Genomic DNA, 19,617 nt, shown 5'->3' on the forward strand with positions numbered 1-19,617 from the left:
CAGGCTGTCCCCAGCTGTCCCCAGGCTATCCCAGGCTGTCCCCAGGCTCTCCCAGGGCTGTCCCTGTTGTCCCCAGCTGTCCCCAGCTGTCCCCAGCCGTGCCGGTACATTCAGTGTTTGTCGCAGGGTCTATGGCTCAGGGGGCGGCGCCCCTCGCTCGGGCAGTGCAAAAACACCCGCTGAAATGTCAATTCTTCCTTTTTCTCTTTTGTGCTGTTGGGTTCTTTTATTTTTTATTATTAATATATTTTTTTTTATTATTCCTTCTTTTTTAACTTTTTTTTTTTTTTAAAACTTTTTATCATTTTTTTTTCCTTCTCCCTCTCAAAAAAAAAACCTCACAACTTCCCTTTGTCCATTCATTCCCTAGAAACAAATTCTTTTTTTTTTTCTTTTTTTTTTTTTTTTTTTTCTTCCTTTCTCTCTCTCTCTTTTAAAAAAAAATTCCCAACTGGAAAAAAAATAAAAATAAAAATAAAATTAAATTAAAAAAAATAAAGCCAAAGACACTCTCACCTCCCTCTCGCTGCTCTCAATCCCGTGGGATGCTAAAAAGGGAAATCCAGACTCATGCTTTTCTTATTATTTTTAACAAAAGTGCTTCTTAATTCAAGCAAGTGCTTTGGACCAAGGGGTCGGAGAGAAACTTCCTGATTTTTATTATTATTGGGGTTTTTTTTGTGGTTTTTTTGTTGATTTGATTGGTATTTTTTGTTTTAATTGGGTTTTTATTGTTGGTTTTTTGTTGATTTTTTTGTTTTAATTGGGATTTTTAATTGGGTTTTTTTATTTTTTTTTTTTTGTTGGTTTTTTGTTGATTTTTTTTGTTTTAATTGGTTTTCTTTGTTGGTTTTTTTTATTGGTTTTTTGTTGGTTTTTTGTTGATTTTTTTTGTTTTAATTGGGATTTTTAATTGGGTTTTTTTATATTTTTTTTGGTGGTTTGTTTGGGGTTTTTTTTGTTTTAATTGTGGTTTTTCGTTGGGTTTTTTTATTGGTTTTTTTGTTGTTTTTTGTTGATTTTTTTTGTTTTAATTGGGGTTTTTTTGTTGGGTTTTTGTTGATTTTTTTGTTTTAATTGTGGTTTTTTGTTGGGTTTTTTTATTGGTTTTTTTGTTGGTTTGTTTGGTTGTTTTTGTTTTAATTGGGTTTTTTTGGTTGGGATTTTTTAATTGGTTTTTTTTTGTTGGTTTTTTGTTGATTTTTTTTGTTTTAATTGTTTTTTTTTGTTGGGTTTTTTAATTGTTTTTTTGTTGGTTTTTTGTTGATTTTTTGTTTTAATTGGGTTTTTTGGGGGGTTTTTTTATTGGTTTTTTTTGTTGATTTGTTTGGTATTTTTTGTTTTAATTGGTTTTTTTTTGTTGGGTTTTAATTGGTTTTTTTGTTGATTTGTTTGGTATTTTTTGTTTTAATTGGGGGTTTTTTTGTTGTTTTTTTGTTAATTTTTTTTGTTTTAATTAGTTTTTTTTGTTGGGTTTTAATTGGATTTTTTTTGTTGGTTTGTTTGGGTTTTTTTGTTTTAATTGTTTTTTTTGGTTGGGTTTTTTAATTGATTTTTTTGTTGATTTGTTTGGTATTTTTTGTTTTAATTGGTTTTTTTGATGCATTTTTTTATTGTTTTTTTTGTTGATTTGTTTGGTTGTTTTTTGTTTTAATTGGATTTTTGGATTTTTTTTTGTTTTAATTGTGTTTTTGTCTTTTTTTTATTTTAATTCTGTTTTTTCCTTGTATTTTCTTTGTTGCTTACATCTTTTTTTGTCCCACATTTCCTTGTTTTATCCAGAAATTTGGGAAAAAGGAGATCTGAGCGCTCCAAACCCATCGGATTTCGGATGAAAGGAAAATCTGAAATCAAAATTTCCTCAAATCCAATGTCGGGGTGAGGGGAATGGTCCAACTTTGGCATAAAAAAGGATGGAAAATTCAGGAATTTTTACGAGGGGAGCGGGAAGTTTCCCTCCATCCCTATTTTTTTTTTTTTTTTTAATATATATATATATATATATATATTTTTTTTTTAACAACTCACCGGGGCAAAACCATCACGAGAAAAAAAGAAAAAAAAAAATTTAAAAAAAAAAAAAAAGAAAATTAATAAATTTGATCTCATTTAGCAAAATAAACGCAATTATTACCAAACACTTGGATTATTACTGAAATTGTCAAGCTGTGCTGTCGACGATAACGATACAGCGTTAAAGGAGAACAAGACTGGGATAAATCTTCCACCCCAAAAAATTAAAAAGGCCACACAAATTCCCTCCCCCTACTCCCCACCCTCTTCTTCCTCATCCTCATCCTCATCCCTCCCCGCTCCGGATGCGCCGCTGGAACCTCGCTCCCCTCAATTCTTATTAATTCTTGTTATTATTATTATTATTAATTATTAATTATTGGGGTTTTTTTTTGTTTTGGAAGGGTGTGAGGAGGGATGAAAGGGATGGAGGAGCCCTTTGGGAGATCTCTGATTGTCTCTGAGCGGAGGTGGAGGGATCCAAAAATCAAAATAAAAAAAATAATCTGGGAAAAACTTAAAAAATTCCAACCCAAAATCCAGGAAAAACTTAAAAAATCCCAACCCAAAATCCAGGAAAACCACCCCAAAAAAAAAAAAATCCCAACCCAAAATCCCAAATAATGAGGGGTGCAGAGGGAAAGGAGGGAAAAAAGGGAGAGGGAGAGGAATTCTCCCATCCCAGCAGAGGAGGGGAAGGGAGGGATGGGGAGAATTCCCACCCTGGAAATCCGGGAATCCCGGAAAAGCAGCTGAAAACCTGGGAGGGGCTGGGGGATTTTTGGGAGAGGGGGATGGAGGGAATTCCTGCCAGGAAAAGGGGGAAATGTAAACAAGTTCTCTCTTTTTTTTTTTTTGTGGTTTTGTTTTTGTTTTTTTTTGTTGTTTTTTTCTTTTTCCAGTTTTCCTCTGTGAAAATACTGAAAAGGAGATTCCCCAAAAAAAGGGAGTTTCCAAAAAAAGGGGAAAGAGATCCCAAAAAAAGGGGAAAGAGATCCCAAAAAAAGGGAAAAAAGCTCCCAAAAAAAGGGGAAAGAGCTTCCAAAAAAAGGGAAAAGAGCTTCCAAAAAAAGGGAAAAGAGCTTCCAAAAAAAGGGAAAAGAGATCCCAAAAAAAGGGAAAAGAGCTCCCAAAAAAAGGGAAAAGGATTTTTCTGGAAAGAGGAAAAGGAGCTTCCAAATTCCAAAAGAATTCCAATTCCAGAAAAAAAAAATAAAATTAAAAAGGAGCTTTTTGAAAAAAGGAAATTCCAAAAAAAGAGGAAAAAAAGGAGGTTCTGAGAAAAGGAAAAGGAGATTCTAAAAGAAGGAAAATGATTTTCCAAAATAAAAAGGAAAATGATTTTCCAAAATAAAGGAAAAGGATTTTCCAAAATAAAAAGGAAAATGATTTTCCAAAATAAAAAGGAAAATTATTTTCCAAAATAAAGGAAAATGATTTTCCAAAATAAAAAGGAAAATGATTTTCCAAAATAAAGGAAAATGATTTTCCAAATAAAAAGGAAAATGATTTTCCAAATAAAAAGGAAAATGATTTTCCAAAATAAAAAGGAAAATGATTTTCCAAAATAAAAAGGAAAATTATTTTTCCAAAATAAAAAGGAAAATGATTTTCCAAATAAAAAGGAAAAGGATTTTCCAAAAAAAGAGAAGATTTTATTTTTTTTATGTGTTTTTTTTTGTTTTAATTCAAGTTTTGTTCTGGTTTTGAGCTGAGGTATCCGGTGCAAAAAAAGGGGCAGCGCTTCCTTTTGGGATGGGGAGGGTGGGAGCAGGGATTTAGGGTTTTATCCTTAAAAAAAAATGAGAAAATCCCTCTTTTCCCTGCCCCTCTCAAGTGCCTGGATCTCACCCAGGATGGGTTTGTTGAGTGCTTGGGGTGAGGAAACAACGAGATAAAAAATGTGCTTTTTTCACCCAAAGGCCAAAGACTGAAACTTCATTTTTTTTGTTTTTTTTTGGTTCAAAAAGTTTGGCTTTGGTTCAAAAAAATAAAAAAAGGAAAAAAAAAAAATCAGGAATGGCTCCCATGGAGCCACCTTCATTTGGAAATGATGGAAAAGGAAAATAAAAACCAATAAAGAAATGAATTTTGGTTATAGAAATGCCCTTTTCTCTCTGACACTCCGGGGGTTTTGTTGTTACAGGAGGGAGAGGAGCTCGGAGATTCCCGGAATTCCTGAAATTCCCAAAATTCCTGGGCCCTCCCAGCCCCTTCCTCTCTGCATCCCAGTCTTTGGCTTTGGTGGGAGGGAGGGAAAAAATTGTTTTTTGATGCTGTTACAGTAATTGGGAAGGAAAAACAAAATAAAAATGGAATAAAAAATAAAAAAAACCAACAGTGCAACGTTCTGGGATGCTTTGGACCTGCAGCATAAAGGGGATTTCCAAAGATTAAAATTAAAGTTAAAAATAAAAATGAAAATTGAAAATAAAATTAAAAATAAAAATTGAAAATTAAAATTAAAAATAAAAATTAAAAATTAAAATTAAAAATGAAAAATTAAAATTGAAAATAAAAATAAAAATAAAAATAAAAATAAAAATTAAAAATTAAAATTAAAAATAAAAATTAAAAATAAAATTTAAAATTAAAATTAAAAATTAAAAATTAAAATTAAAATTAAAAATTAAAATTAAAATTTAAAATTGAAAATTAAAATTAAAAATTAAAATTAAAAAATTAAAATTAGAAAATAAAAATAGAAAAGGAGAACCTTTTAGACCAAAAAACAACGATCTCACTCACATCCACAAAATCTGCCAGGATGCTGCATCCCAAAAATAATAAAAAAAATATCAAGAATAAGGATTTGCAAGTGCATTCGTTTCCTTAGTAAAGGCTAAAATGTTGAATTTTAATTTTTTTTTATGGGTTTTTTTTTGTTGTTTTTTTTTTTAAAGGTTTCTCTATAAATAATTCTCTTTTTTTTTTTAAAAAAAAAAAAAGAAAAGAAAGAAGAAACAATCAACCAAGCAAGCAACCGACACCGACTCTCTCATGGGAACGGCCACGCAAACCGAGGTGGGGGGAAAAAAAAAAGAAAAGACATTTTTAGGGTTTGAGAAATTGCCAAAAAAGAGGGGAATTTAATAAAAAAAACCCTAAAAAAAAATGAAAATCCAACAGAATCCCTAAAGTGCCTGGTGTGGGGAGGAGGCTCCAGCAGTGCACCCGTTTTTCCTTTCCCTGGAATGAGCTGCCAAAGGGGTCGGGGTGTGGCAGGTACAGCAGATTTTGGGATTTTTCAAGTGTTTGTTTGGGGAGAGGAGAGGAGAGGAAAGGAGAGGAGAGGAAAGGAGGGATTCCCACCCCAGATCCCTCTGCCAAGAGTTCGGGGTTTTTTTTCCTCGTCCCGGATGGAAATGGGAAATAATGGGAAATAATAATGGGAAATAATGGGAAATGGGAAATAATGGGAAATGGGAAATAATGGGAAATGATGGGAAATGATGGGAAATGGGAAATAATGGGAAATAATGGGAAATAATGGGAAATAATGGGAAATAATGGGAAATAATGGGAAATAATGGGAAATAATGGGAAATAATGGGAAATAATGGGAAGGGAGGTGCTGGGATTTCCGGGAAGGGAAAGGTGGGGTGAAGTGAGAATGGGAGGGGAAGGTTGGGAATGAGACAAAAGTGATGGGAATGGGATAAAAAACACTGGGAATGAGACAGAAACATTGGGAATGAGACAAAAAACACTGGGAAGGAAACAGAAACATTGGGAATGAAACAAACATTGGGAATGAAACAAAAACATTGGGAATGAAACAAACATTGGGAATGAAACAAACATTGGGAATGAAACAGAAACGCTGGGAATGAAACAGAAACGCTGGGAAGGAAACAAAAATACTGGGAATTAAATAAAAACACTGGGAAGGAAACAGAAACGTTGGGAAGGAAACAAAAACATCAGGAAAGAAACAAAAAAGCCAGGAATGAAACAAAAACACTGGGAAGGGAACAAAAACGCTGGGGATGAAACAAAAATGTTGGGAAGGAAACAGAAACACCAGGAAGGAAAAGACAGGAATGAAACAAAAACATTTTGTTTCCAGGAGGGAAACAAAAATGCCAGGAAAGAAACAAAACCCTGGGAAGGAAACGCTGGGAATGAAACAGAAACAGGGAGGGAACAAAACTTTGGGAATGAAACACTGGGAATGAAACAGAAACACTGGGAATGAAACAGAAACACTGGGAATGAAACAGAAACAGGGAGGGAACAAAACTTTGGGAATGAAACACTGGGAATGAAACACTGGGAATGAAACAGAAACACTGGGAATGAAACAGAAACAGGGAGGGAACAAAACTTTGGGAATGAAACACTGGGAATGAAACACTGGGAATGAAACAGAAACACTGGGAATGAAACAGAAACAGGGAGGGAATGAAAGGGAATGAAACACTGGGAATGAAACACTGGGAATGAAACAGAAACACCCAGGAAGGAAACGCTGGGACGGAAATGCCGGGAATGAAACAAAAAACCCCGGGAAGGAAACAAAAATGCTGGGAATGAAACAAAACTCTGGGAAGGAAACAAAAATTCCGGGAAGGAAACGGCTCCAACCAACCCCAAAGGGAAAAATCCAGCAGCACCTGCCCCGTGCCAGGCCAAATCCTGCCCCTCCCAGGGCAGGGAGGACGGGGAAGGCGCCGGGCGCGGAAAGCTCCGGAACTCTTGGCTTCACCCCCTCCCTGTGTCCCCGCAGAGCCCTCCCAGTCTTGTTCTCCTTCAAAGTGCCCAATATTTATAGGATTCCTAAATAAATAGAACGCGCTAGCGGGTCACCGGGGGGGGCTACTCCGAGTAGCAGCCGTCCAGGCCGAGGGCGTTGTGGCGCTCCTTGGAGTAGGGGCAGGAGGAGCCGTTGGGGAGGGCCCCGCACGCCGCCGCCGCCGCCTTGGCCGCGATGCCGCAGTTCTTGAGGAGGTTGAAGCTGAAGGAGCCGATGGCGTCCTTGGGGGGGAAAGGCTTCATGGTGGAGAGGATAAGTGCCAGGCAGTCGGCCACGTCCTTGTTGGGGGCACAGGCCAGAGCTGGGGTGTGACCTGAAGTGGGGGGAGGTGATGGAGGGGTTATTTGGGGGGGTTGGTAGGGGTGGGATTAGTGGGGTGGGATTGGGGTGTGGGGTGGGGTTATTGGGGTGGGATTGGGGTGTGGGGTGGGGTTATTGGGGTGTGGGGTGGGGTTATTGGGGTGGGATTATTGGGGTGGGGTTATTGGGGTGGGGTGTGGGGTTATTGGGGTGTGGGATGGGATTATTGGGGTGTGGGGTGGGGTTATTGGGGTGTGGGGTGGGGTTATTGGGGTGGGATTATTGGGGTGGGGTTATTGGGGTGTGGGATGGGGTTATTGGGGTGTGGGATGGGATTATTGGGGTGTGGGGAGGGATTATTGGGGTGTGGGGTGGGATTATTGGGGTGTGGGGAGGGATTATTGGGGTGTGGGTGGGGTTATTGGGGTGGGATTGGGGTGTGGGATGGGATTATTGGAGTGTGGGGTGGAATTATTGGGGTGGGATTGGGGTGTGGGGTGGGGTTATTGGGGTGTGGGGTGGGATTATTGGGGTGGGAAGTTTTTTGGGAGGAAGTTTTTTAGGGAGGAGATTGATTTGGAATGGAAGTTTTTTTGGGAGGGGATGAACTGGGAATGGAAGTTTTTTGGGGAGGGGATGATTTGTGAATGGAAGTTTTTTGGGAGGGGATGAACTGGGAATGGATTTTTTGGGAGGGGATGAACTGGGAATGGAAGTTTTTTGGGAGGGGATGAACTGGGAATGGAAGTTTTTTGGGGAGGGGATGATTTGGGAATGGATTTTTTGGGAGGGGATGAACTGGGAATGGAAGTTTTTTGGGGAGGGATGATTTGGGAATGGAAGTTTTTTGGGAGGGGATGAACTGGGAATGGATTTTTTGGGAGGGGATGATTTGGGAATGGAAGTTTTTTGGGGAGGGGATGATTTGTGAATGGAAGTTTTCTGGGAGGGGATGAACTGGGAATGGAAGTTTTTTAGGAGGGGATGAACTGGGAATGGAAGTTTTTTGGGGAAGGGATGATTTGGGAATGGATTTTTTGGGAGGGGATGAACTGGGAATGGATTTTTTGGGAGGGGATGATTTGGGAATGGAAGCTTTTGGGGAAGGATGATTTGGGAATGGAAGTTTTTTGGGGAGGGGATGATTTGGGAATGGATTTTTTGGGGAAGGGATGATTTGGGAATGGAAGCTTCAGGTAAGGAGGATGTTTTGGGTGAGCATTTCCCAGGCTCTGGGCACTTCCCAGGAACGCTGCAATCCTGGGAAAACACGCACCTTCTTCATCCACAGCCAGCACGGTGGCCCCTCGGCTGAGCAGCGCCTGCACCACGGCGGCCAGGCCGTTCCGTGCCGCGATGTGCAGCGGCCTGCCAGGGGAGGAAAACGCCATCAGAACCCCAAAAAACCCCGGGGAACGCCCCGTGCCAAAACCTTGGAGAGGATTCAAGGGCAGGCCCGAGCTCAGCTGCCCCCAAGCTCGCCGGTTCCCACATTTCCCGGAGGTGGGAATACTCACATCTGCAGAGCACTGTTACTTGCATTGATAAGGCCAAGGTCTTGGGTTTCCCCCAGGATCAACAAGGCACACTTTTCATGGCCCTGGGGAGGAGACAGGGGGGGTTCAGGGGGCTGGGGGGAGGCCTGATGCCAGGGAATGTGGATGTGGAATCATTCCCTGCACCTGTCCTCCTCCCACAGGTCACCTTGGCAGAGGTTGTCCCTTCACCTTTCCCGCTTTGGCGTGGACGAAGTGACCGCAGGGCTCGGGTTGGGAATGACCATAAAAATCCCCTCTGCCACCAGCCCAGGCTGCTCCAAAGCCTGGCCAAGCTGGCCTTGGACATTTCCAGGGGTGGGGAAACCTCTGGGAAATCCATTCCAGGGTCTCCCCGCCCTCACAGCAAAGAGTTTCTTCCCAAAACCCCGCCTAGCTCTGCCTTGTGTCACTGTGGTCATTCCCAGCTGTCCCATCGCTCCAAAGTCACTCTCCAGATTTTCCTGAGCCCCTCTGGGCACTGGAAGTTCTCCCTGGAGCCTTCCCTTCATCCAGGCTGCCCCACAAACTCATCCCAATCACCTGCCACCATCCCAGGCTGCTCCCAGCCCCGTCCAACCCAGCCAGGCATGGAAATGAGCCTGGGAATTGAGAGAGGAGCTCCCCAGGAAAAGCACAGAGAGCCAAAACTGCCCAGGGGGACGCCTGGAGGTGCCACCCAGCCCAGAATTTCTGGGGTAAAACAACCCAGGGGCTCCAAGGCCTGGAATTTCTGGGGTACAACTCCCCTTCCAGGGGCTCCATGGCCTGGAATAGCTGGAAATATTTTTGGGGTAAAAACTCCCCTTTCAGTACATCCCAATGATTCCAAAGCCTGGAATTTCTGGGGTAAAAAAAAAACCCTTTCAGCACATCCCAGAGATTCCAAAGCCTGGAATTGCCAGAATTATTTTTGGGGTAAAAAAACCCTTTCAGCACATCCCAGAGATTCCAAAGCCTGGAATTGCCAGAATTATTTTTTGGGGTAAAACTCCCCTTTCAGCACATCCCAGAGATTCCAAAGCCTGGAATTTCTGGGGTAAGAAAAAACCCTTTCAGCACATCCCAGAGATTCCAAAGCCTGGAATTTCTTGGGTAAAAAAAAAAAACCCTTTCAGCACATCCCAGAGATTCCAAGACCTGGAATTACCAGAATTATTTTTGGGGTAAAAAAACCCCTTTCAGCACATCCCAGAGATTCCAAGACCTGGAATTGTTGGAATTATTTTTGGGGTAAAACTCCCCTTTCAGCACATCCCAGAGGTTCCAAAGCCTGGAATTTCTGGGGTAAAAAACTCCCCTTTCAGTACATCCCAGAGATTCCAAGACCTGGAATTACTAGAATTATTTTTGGGGTAAAATTCCCCTTTCAGCACATCCCAGAGGTTCCAAAGCCTGGAATTTTTGGGGTAAAAAAACCTTTTTCAGCACATCCCAGAGTTTCCAAAGCCTGGAATTTCTGGGGTAAAAAATCCCCTTTCAGCACATCCCAGAGTTTCCAAAACCCAGCGTTATTTGGAGGCAAACCCAACCCTAACCCTATCCCCACCTTGCTGCAGGCCAGGTGAAGAGCTGTGTTCTTGTTGACATCCAGCACAGTAATATTCGCTTTCGCTTGGAACAGCAGGAACTCTGCAACGAGGAGGAGGAGGAGGAAGAAGAGGTGAGGAAGAGGCTAAAAAACCCCCCCAGATGAGGAGCACAGCTGTGTCCCCGTGGCACCCACCCACTGCTGCCGTGTGCCCGTTCTCTGAAGCCACCATGAGGGGGGTCCTGCCCAGCTTGTCCGGGGTGTCCACCTCGGCCTGGTGGCGCAGCAGCAGCTGTAAACCATGGACGTTGTCTGCGAAGGCAGCAGCGTGAAGGGGTGTCCTGGAGAGCCCAAAAACAAACCAGGGCTGGGGTCAGCAGCAGCAGGGAAATGCTCTGGGGGTTCCTTTTGTGTTTTCCTGATTTTTGCATTGGTGGTTAATTCGAAATTCGTGTGAAGTGCAAGCGGTGATTTAGTGCTGGGGTTAAAAACTGGTTAGAAACGCTGGGTTAAACACGGAGCTGTTAAACGCTGTTAAAAATGTTGAACATTGGTTTTTGGGGTAAAAATCCACTTTTAGCACATCCCAGAGCCCCCAAGGATTGGAATTATTTTTGGGGTAAAAGTCCCCTTTTAGCACATCCCAGAGGCTCCAAGGATTGGAATTATTTTGGGGGTAAAAATCCCCTTTCAGCACATCCCAGAGGTTTCAAGGATTAGAATTTCTGGAATTATTTTTGGGGTAAAAATCCCCTTTCAGCACATCCCAGAGGTTTCAAGGATTGGAATTATTTTGGGGGTAAAAATCCCCTTTTAGCACATCCCAGAGGCTCCAAGGATTGGAATTATTTTGGGGGTAAAAATCCCCTTTTAGCACATCCCCGAGCCCCCAAGGATTGGAATTATTTTTGGGGTAAAAATCCCCTTTCAGCACATCCCAGAGGTTTCAAGGATTGGAATTATTTTGGGGGTAAAAATCCCCTTTCAGCACATCCCAGAGCCCCCAAGGATTGGAATTATTTTGGGGGTAAAAATCCACTTTTAGCACATCCCAGAGCCTCCAAGGATTGGAATTATTTTTGGGGTAAAAATCCCCTTTCAGCACATCCCAGAGGTTTCAAGGATTAGAATTTCTGGAATTATTTTTGGAGTAAAACTCCTCTTTCAGCACATCCCAGAGGCTCCAAGAATTGGAATTGTTTTGGGGGTAAAAATCCCCTTTTAGCACATCCCAGAGCCTCCAAGGATTGGAATTACTTTGGGGGTAAAAATCCCCTTTTAGCACATCCCAGAGCCTCCAAGGATTGGAATTATTTTTGGGGTAAAAGTCCCCTTTTAGCACATCCCAGAGGTTTCAAGGATTAGAATTTCTGGAATTATTTTTGGGGTAAAAATCCCCTTTTAGCACATCCCCGAGCCCCCAAGGATTGGAATTATTTTGGGGGTAAAAATCCCCTTTCAGCACATCCCAGAGCCTCCAAGGATTGGAATTATTTTGGGGGTAAAAATCCCCTTTCAGCACATCCCAGAGGCTTCAAGGATTGGAATTATTTTTGGGGTAAAAGTCCCCTTTCAGCACATCCCAGAGGTTTCAAGGATTAGAATTTCTGGAATTATTTTTGGGGTAAAAATCCCCTTTCAGCACATCCCAGAGGTTTCAAGGATTAGAATTTCTGGAATTATTTTTGGAGTAAAACTCCTCTTTCAGCACATCCCAGAGGCTCCAAGAATTGGAATTATTTTGGGGGTAAAAATCCCCTTTTAGCACATCCCAGAGCCTCCAAGGATTGAAATTATTTTCAGGGTAAAAGTTCCCTTTTAGCACATCCCAGAGCCTCCAAGGATTGGAATTCCTGGAGTTATTTTTTGGGGTAAAACTCCTCTTTCAGAACATCCCAGGGGTTCCAAGGCCTGGAATTATTAAAGTGGAATTGAGGAGAGCAAACTGGGAGGATGGGACTCCACCACCTGGAGCTGTAATTGCACGATTCACCCCAATATGGAAATGGAATTTTGAATTTGGAAATGCACCAAAACTTATCAAAGTGTGAAAACTCCGGGCTCATTCTTACCCACGTTTTTTTTTAATAAATCCCTGTTTTATTCCTTTAACTCTGTCCAGAGCCATGCTCACCTTCCTTTGGCATCTCTGCTATTAACAATCTTGGCACCTAATGCTTCCACCAGCATTTCAGCAGTGCCGTCCTGGTTGTTAATTCTGCGGAAACAGGAGGAGAAGGGAAGTTAGGAAAGGGCTGGGGAGATCTGGGCTGACAGCAGAACATCCAGGGGCTCCACGTATTTCAGTTATTTTTTTGGGAAAACATCCCTTTCAGAGGCTTCAAAGCCTGGAATTATTTTTGGGGTAAAAATCACCTTTCAGCACATCCCAGGGGCTCAAAGGCCTTGAGTTATTTGGGATAAAACTCCTTCAGAGGCTCCAAGGCCTGGAATTATTTCTGGGATAAAATTCCCCTTTTAGCACATCCCGAAGGTTCCAAAGCCTGGAATTGTTGGAATTATTTTTGGGGTAAAACTCCCTTTTCAGCACATCCCAGAGGCTCCAAGACCTGGAATTTCTGGGGTAAAACTCCCTTTTCAGGGCCCCCCAGGACTGGAATTGTTTTTGGGGTGTCACTTACACTGCACAGTGCAATGGAGTAAAGGGGTTTCCTTCTAGGTACGCAAACGGGTTGTGTTCAAGTAACAATTCAAGACAATCTTCGTGCCCTGAGGAGAGAGGGACAGGCTTGGAGCAGTTTTCCCACTGAATCACAGAATCCCAGAGGTTGGAAAAGCATCGAGTCCAAGCTGGGAACGATCCCCAGCCCCGAGTGCCATGTCCTGGACACCTCCAGAGACGGAGACTCCAAACCAATCCCTTGCTTTGTAACTCCCAAATCCTTCCCATTCCGTACCTGGTGCTTCCTAAATCATTCCCATCCCTCACTGGCTGCTCCCCAAATCCTCCCCATCCCCTTCCCCATCCCTCGCTTGCTGCTTCCAAAATCCTTCCTCGGGCACCTCCAGGGATGGGGACTCCAAACCTCCCTGGGCAGCTCCAAAGCCTGACAGCCCTTTCCATGGAAAAATTCCTCCTGCTGTCCCTCCTGAACCTCTCCTGGAGGAATCTGGGGCTGTTCCTTCTCATGCCGGTGTTCCCTGGGAGCAGAGCCCGGCCCCAGCCGGCCCCGCTCTCCCGTCAGGGAGGTGTGGGGTGAAAAGATCCCTCCTGAGCCTCCTTTTCTCCAGGCCCAGCCCTTTCCCAGCCCCCTCAGGACTTCTCCAGAGCCTTCTCCTGCTGCTCCAGCCCTTCCCCAGCTCCATTCCCATCTCCAGCCCCTCAATGTCCCTGTGGCCTCACGTTTCCCGCTCTTTATCTCCCCTCACGTTTCCCGCTCTTTTTCTCCCCTCACGTTTCCCGCTCTTTTTCTCCCCTCACGTTTCCCGCTCTTTTTCTCCCCTCACGTTTCCCACTCTTTTTCTCCCCTCACGTTTCCCGCCCTTTTTCTCCCCTCACGTTTCCTGCTCTTTTTCTCCCCTCACATTTCCTGCTGTTTCCTCCCCTCACATTTCCCGCTTTTTTTGTCCCCTCACATTTCCAGCAGCCCAGAGCTGCACTCAGCACTGGGGAGGCCTCAGCAGGACAAAAGAGCTTCCCAAAGATCCAGCGGCCCAAAAGAAGCGTCCAACCTTTCCCAGAGAATCCATTTCCCCGCTGGCAGCAGCCTGAGGAGGTTTTTAACCCCACACACGCCCTGAAGGCCTCCCAGTCACGCAGCCACCCTAAAACCCATCTCCCCGTTTTAAAACCTCCCCTCAGGAGCCTGGCAGCGGGGAGCGAAGCGATTCCTGCCATCTTTCCCAGCAGCAGAACCGTGGGAGGCGAGGATCAGGACGAGGAAGAGGAGGGAGGCTCTCACCACTGTAAGAAGCCCAGTGCATGGGCGAGTAGCCGCTGTAGTCCACCACCGAGTCCAGCGGGTCCGTGGAGAGCGCGGCCTGCAGCAGCGTCCGCAGCACCTCCAGGTGGCCGCAGGCCGAGGCGAAGTGGATCGGGGTCCGGCCCTTGAAATCCCGGCACAGGACGAAGGCATCGTGGTCCAGCAGAGCAGCCAGGCAATCCTCACAGCCTGTCACGGCCTGCATCCATGGAATTCAGGGAATTACCACCTTGGAACAGACCCTTGAGGTCATGGAGTGCAGCCCCGACACCTCAACCAAACTTCTGCACATCCAGGCTTTTTATAAAAACATCCAGGGATGGTGACTCTGCTTTGTCATTTTATGTTATCAGAAGCTGCACTCACTTCTCTGCATTCTGCTCTGCAGCACAGACAGGACAGAGCTCTCCTTTGCTTTTAGTTTTTACAAGTTTTTCCTTTTTTGGGATCTGTTCAAAGCTGCTCTGGACCGAAAACCCAGAAAAGCACCAGAGCTCCCACCTGGAGCCCAGCAGGGCCTGGGAGCTGCATTCCAGCACCAGAGGAACTGAACAGAGCCTGAGTGAGCCAAGCAAAGCAACCCCTGACAAAAAGGACTTCCTGAATTTGCCATCTCCTCAGAACCGTGAGAGGTATTATCATTAATATTATTAATTAATTAATAATTATTAATATTATTCCGTTTTTACGCTTGTTAAATAAACTGGGTTTTTTCCACTTTTCTCCCAGGAAATCTTTTCCCCAGCCATTTGAATTTGATTTCTGGAGGGTCTCCATGTGGAGGCTTCTTCCCAAATTTGTCCTAAACCAGGACAGCCACACAGACTAAATTCTGTACCCCTAAGGAGTTACCAGCTTTTACAGGAATGAAATCCCTAAGAGTGGAAAACAGCTCGTTTCTCATAAGAAACAATTCTAACACTGCAAGAAACAATTCTAAGACTGCAAGAAACAATTCTAACACTGTTAGAAACAATTCTAACACTGGAAGAAACAATTCTAAGACTGTAAGAAACAATTCCAAGGCTGTAATAACCTACAGAAAGGTTGTTTACACAACTTAAGCACCTATAAAAAACTATCTCAAATCATTAAAAAAACAAAAAACCCACAAATAATATCTAAAAAGAGACACAAAGCACCTCTAGTAAAATGACCAAACAGTGAGGGGCAGCTTTAATTTGATTTTCTGGGGGGGACTCCTATTTGGAAGTTCTCTCCCAGATTTGCCCTAAACCAGGACATCAACCAAAACAAAGCAGTGAGAGCTGCACCCTCAAAAAATTAAATTTTAGACATGAAAATAAACCTTATCCTACTTCCCTATTAATTTCCCTATTAAAGGAGAGCGCTGTCCAACACAACAGCACATTGCTGGCCTTTTTCCCTGTTTTTCCCCCCTAATTCCGCATCTCCAGAAGGGAAATTTGGGGTTTTTTTGTCTCCTCACCCCTCGGTGCAGCGCGGTGCGGCCCCTCTTGTCGGCGGCGTCGGCCGTGGATCCCTTCTCCAGCAGGAGGTGGACGCAGTCCACGTGGCCGTTCATGATGGCCAGCATCAGCGGGGTCCTGCCGCCGGGAAAAGGGGCTGGCTGCAGAATTCCAGGATTCCCCGGGAATGCTGCTCCCAGGAACAGCCTGGGAAGGTGTTGGGAGCGGCTGGAAGCGTCACCCCCTCGGCCAGCAGAGGCTGGTTGGGATTGCGGTTCTGCTTCTGGGGTAATCGGGATCGGCGGACACAGGAATGGCGAGGGATAATTGGGAATGGTGATGAGGGATAATCGGGAATGGTGAGGGATAATTGGGAATGGTGGTGAGGGATAATCGGGAATGGTGGTGAGGGACAATCAGGAATGGTGGTGAGGGACAATCAGGAATGGTGGTGAGGGATAATTGGGAATGGTGGTGAGGAATAACTGGGAATGGTGGTGAGGGATAATTGGGAATGGTGGTGAGGGATAATCGGGAATGGTGGTGAGGGACAATCAGGAATGGTGGTGAGGGATAATTGGGAATGGTGAGGGATAATTGGGAATGGTGGTGAAGAACAATAAGGAATGGTAGTGAGGGATAATTTGGAATGCTGAGGAATAATCAGGAATGGTGGTGAGGGATAATTGGGAATGGTGGTGAAGAACAATCAGGAATGGTGGTGAGGGGTAATCAGGAATGGTGGTGAGGGACAATCAGGAATGGTAGTAAGGGATAATTTGGAATGGTGAGGGATAATTGGGAATGGTGGTGAAGAACAATAAGGAACGGTAGTGAGGGATAATTTGGAATGCTGAGGGATAATCAGGAATCATGGTGAGGGACAATCAGGAATGGTGGTGAGGGATAATCAGGAATCATGGTGAGGGACAATCAGGAATGGTGGTGAGGGATAATCAGGAATGGTGGTGAGGGATAATTTGGAATGGTAAGGTATAATTTGGAATCATGGTGAGGGACAATCAGGAATCATAGTGAGGGATAATCAGGAATGGTGGTGAGGGACAATCAGGAATGGTGGTGAGGGACAATCAGGAATGGTGGTGAGGGATAATCAGGAATGGTGGTGACACCTCTGGGATCAGACATTTGAGCAGGAACCTGCCCAGGGAATGTGGGATGAACCCAGCACAGCCCATTCCATCTCCCCACTCCCTTGGGAAGGAGGAAGGGCTGGGAAGAGTGAGGAGAAGCCGCTTCTAAAGCATTTTCTCTCTCATCACCCTGATTATTTTATCAATATCAAATCAAACTCACTCACTGAACACCCCAAATTCCAGCCTGCCCTGGAGCTCGCTGCAGGATCTCTCCCAGCCCATCCCAATCTCTCATCTGGGAATTCCCATCCCAATTCCCTCCCCGATCCCGCAGTGACACTCACTGGCCGTGGATGTCCATGACGTCGGTGATGTCGGCACGCTCGCCGCTGTCGATCAGGAGGTGCAGGGAATCCGTGTTCCCGTTGGCAGCTGGACGGGGGGAGCGGGAAATGGGGAGGAGGAAAAATGGGAGGAGGAAATGAGGGATGAGGAAATGAGGGAAGAAGAAAAATGGGAGGAGGAAATGAGGGAGGAGGAAAAATGGGAGGAGGAAAAATGGGAGGAGGAAATGAGGGAGGAGGAAAAATGGGAGGAGGAAAAATGGGAGGAGGAAATGAGGGATGAGGAAATGAGGGAGGAGGAAATGAGGGAGGAGGAAAAATGGGAGGAGGAAATGAGGGAGGAGGAAATGAGGGAGGAGGAAAAATGGGAGGAGGAAATGAGGGAGGAGGAAAAATGGGAGGAGGAAAAATGGGAGGAGGAAAAATGGGAGGAGGAAATGAGGGAGGAGGAAATGAGGGAGGAGGAAATGAGGGAGGAGAATGGGATGAGGAAATGAGGGATGAGGAAAAGGGATGAGGAAATGAGGGATGAGGAAAAGAAGGATGAGGAAAAGAAGGATGAGGAAATGAGGGATGAAAAAAGAGAAACAAAGAAAAGAGGGATGAAAAAAGAGGGATGAGGAAAAGAGGGATGAGGAAATGAGGGATGAGAATAAATGGGATGAAGAAAAGAAGGATGAGGAAAAGGGATGAGGAAATCAGGGATGAAAAAAGAGGGATGAGGAAAAGAGGGATGAGAAAAAGAGGAACAAGGAAAAGAGGGATGAGGAAGAGAGGGATGAGGAAAAGAGGGAGGAAGAAGAGTGACAAGGAAAAGACGGATGGGGACAAATGGAATACGGAAAAAAGGGATGAGGAGAAGATGGATGAGGAAGAAAGGGATGAGAAAAAGTGGGATAAGGACAAATGGCATAAGGAAAACAGGGACAAGGAAAAGAGGAACAAGGAAAAGAGGGATGAGGACAAATGGGATAAAGAGAAGAGGAAAGAGGAAAAGAGGGATGAGAAGGTGGATAAGGAAAACAGGAGTGAGGAGAAGAGGGATAAGGACAAATGGGATGAGGACAAATGGGATAAGGAAAAGAGGAACAAGGAAAAGAGGGACGAGGAAAAGAGGAACAAAGAAAAGAGGGACAGGGAAAAGAGGGATGAGAAGGTGGATAAGGAAAACAGGAGTGAGGAGAAGAGGGATGAGGACAAATGGGACAAATAAAAGAGGAACAAGGAAAAGAGGGATGAGAAGATAGATAAGGAAAACAGGGGTGAGGAGAAGAGGGATGAGGACAAATGGGATAAGGAAAAGAGGGACAAGGAAAAGAGGGATGAGAAGGTGGGTAAGGAAAACAGGGATAAAGAAAAGAGGGACGAGCAAAAGAGGGATGAGAAGGTGGATAAGGAAAAGAGGAGTGAGGAGAAGAGGGATGAGGACAAATGGGATGAGGACAAATGGGATAAGGAAAAGAGGGATGAGGACAAATGGGATGAGGACAAATGGGATAAGGAAAAGAGGAACAAGGAAAAGAGGGACGAGGACAAACAGCACAAGTCAAACAGGGGCGAGGAAAAGCAGCACAAGGAAAGTCAGAACAGCACAGGGACAGGAAGGAGCTGACCCCGCAGGTTTGGGCTGGGGCTCACCTGCAGCGTGGAGAGGCGTCCACTTCCTCTTCCTCTCCTTGAGCAGGGCGGAGGCGCCGTGGCTGGTGAGCACCTGCACGCACTCGCTGGAGCCGCGCTCCGTGGCCAGGTAGAGCGCGGTGCGGCCCTTGTGGTCCCGCACGTCCAGGTTCACCAGAGTCTCGGCCAGCGCCTTCAGCGCTTCACAGTGACCGTTGTAGGCCTGTGGGCATGGTGGGGACAGGATGGGACACCCAGGGGACAGGCAGAGGGACAGACAGGTGTCCAGAAATGTCCCCCAGGCACACAGAGGGTCTCCCAGGTACCCAGAGTGTCATCCAGGCAAACAGAGGGACAGCCAGGTGTCCAAAAATGTCACCCAGGCACACAGAGTGTCATCCAGGTATCCAAAAATATCACCCAGGCACACAGAGTGTCCCCCAGGCACACAGAGTGTCACCCAGGTATCCAAAAATATCACCCAGGCACACAGAGTGTCCCCCAGGCACCCAGAGTGTCCCTTGGGTATCCAAAAATGTCACCCAGGCACACAGAGGGTCCCTTGGGCATCCAAAAATGTCACCCAGGCACACAGTGCGTCTCCCAGGTACCCAGAGTGTCCCTCAGGTGTCCAAAAATGTCACCCAGGCACACAGAGTGTCCCTTGGGTATCCAAAAATGTCACCCAGGCACCCAGAGTGTCACCCAGGTGTCCAAAAATGTCACCCAGGCACACAGAGTGTCACCCAGGTGTCCAAAAATGTCACCCAGGCACACAGAGGGTCACCCAGGTATCCAAAAATGTCACCCAGGCACCCAGAGTGTCACCCAGGTGTCCAAAAATGTCACCCAGGCACACAGAGTGTCACCCAGGTGTCCAAAAATGTCACCCAGGCACACAGAGTGTCACCCAGGTGTCCAAAAATGTCACCCAGGCACACAGTGTGTCCCCCAGGTACCCAGAGTGTCCCTCAGGTGTCCAAAAATGTGTCCCAGGTACCCAGAGTGTCACCCAGGTATCCAAAAATGTCACCCAGGCACCCAGAGTGT

The 19,617-nt window shown here is 44.9% G+C and overlaps 1 protein-coding gene across 4 annotated transcripts in view; it reads right to left on the bottom strand.

Moving 5' to 3' along the window:
• Window positions 1–1,037: 1,037 nt before the first annotated feature.
• The window catches only part of ANKRD52 (ankyrin repeat domain 52), a 46,796-nt gene continuing 28,216 nt past the window's right edge, over window positions 1,038–19,617 (bottom strand). The window contains exons 18-29 of one of the 4 annotated variants that reach the window (XR_015281269.1): window positions 18,589–18,790; window positions 16,951–17,038; window positions 15,530–15,647; window positions 14,059–14,278; window positions 12,778–12,865; window positions 12,270–12,353; window positions 10,331–10,476; window positions 10,154–10,236; window positions 8,587–8,669; window positions 8,346–8,437; window positions 6,471–7,082; window positions 1,038–6,389 (exon numbers count right to left, since the gene is read on the bottom strand). Coding sequence is in view for 1 of the 4 variants with exons in the window: in XM_086870240.1 (XP_086726366.1) it covers window positions 6,832–7,082; window positions 8,346–8,437; window positions 8,587–8,669; window positions 10,154–10,236; window positions 10,331–10,476; window positions 12,270–12,353; window positions 12,778–12,865; window positions 14,059–14,278; window positions 15,530–15,647; window positions 16,951–17,038; window positions 18,589–18,790 (1,455 nt within the window). In the remaining 3 variants the exon portion in view is untranslated. Of the gene's footprint in view, window positions 7,083–8,345; window positions 8,438–8,586; window positions 8,670–10,153; window positions 10,237–10,330; window positions 10,477–12,269; window positions 12,354–12,777; window positions 12,866–14,058; window positions 14,279–15,529; window positions 15,648–16,950; window positions 17,039–18,588; window positions 18,791–19,617 lie in introns of all 4 variants that reach the window. The other 3 variants (XR_015281270.1, XR_015281268.1, XM_086870240.1) reach the window with 3 other exon arrangements.

This window comes from Cyanistes caeruleus, chromosome 32 (genome assembly GCF_971803275.1).
Source record: "Cyanistes caeruleus chromosome 32, bCyaCae1.hap1.1, whole genome shotgun sequence".
NCBI classification, from domain to species: domain Eukaryota; kingdom Metazoa; phylum Chordata; class Aves; order Passeriformes; family Paridae; genus Cyanistes; species Cyanistes caeruleus.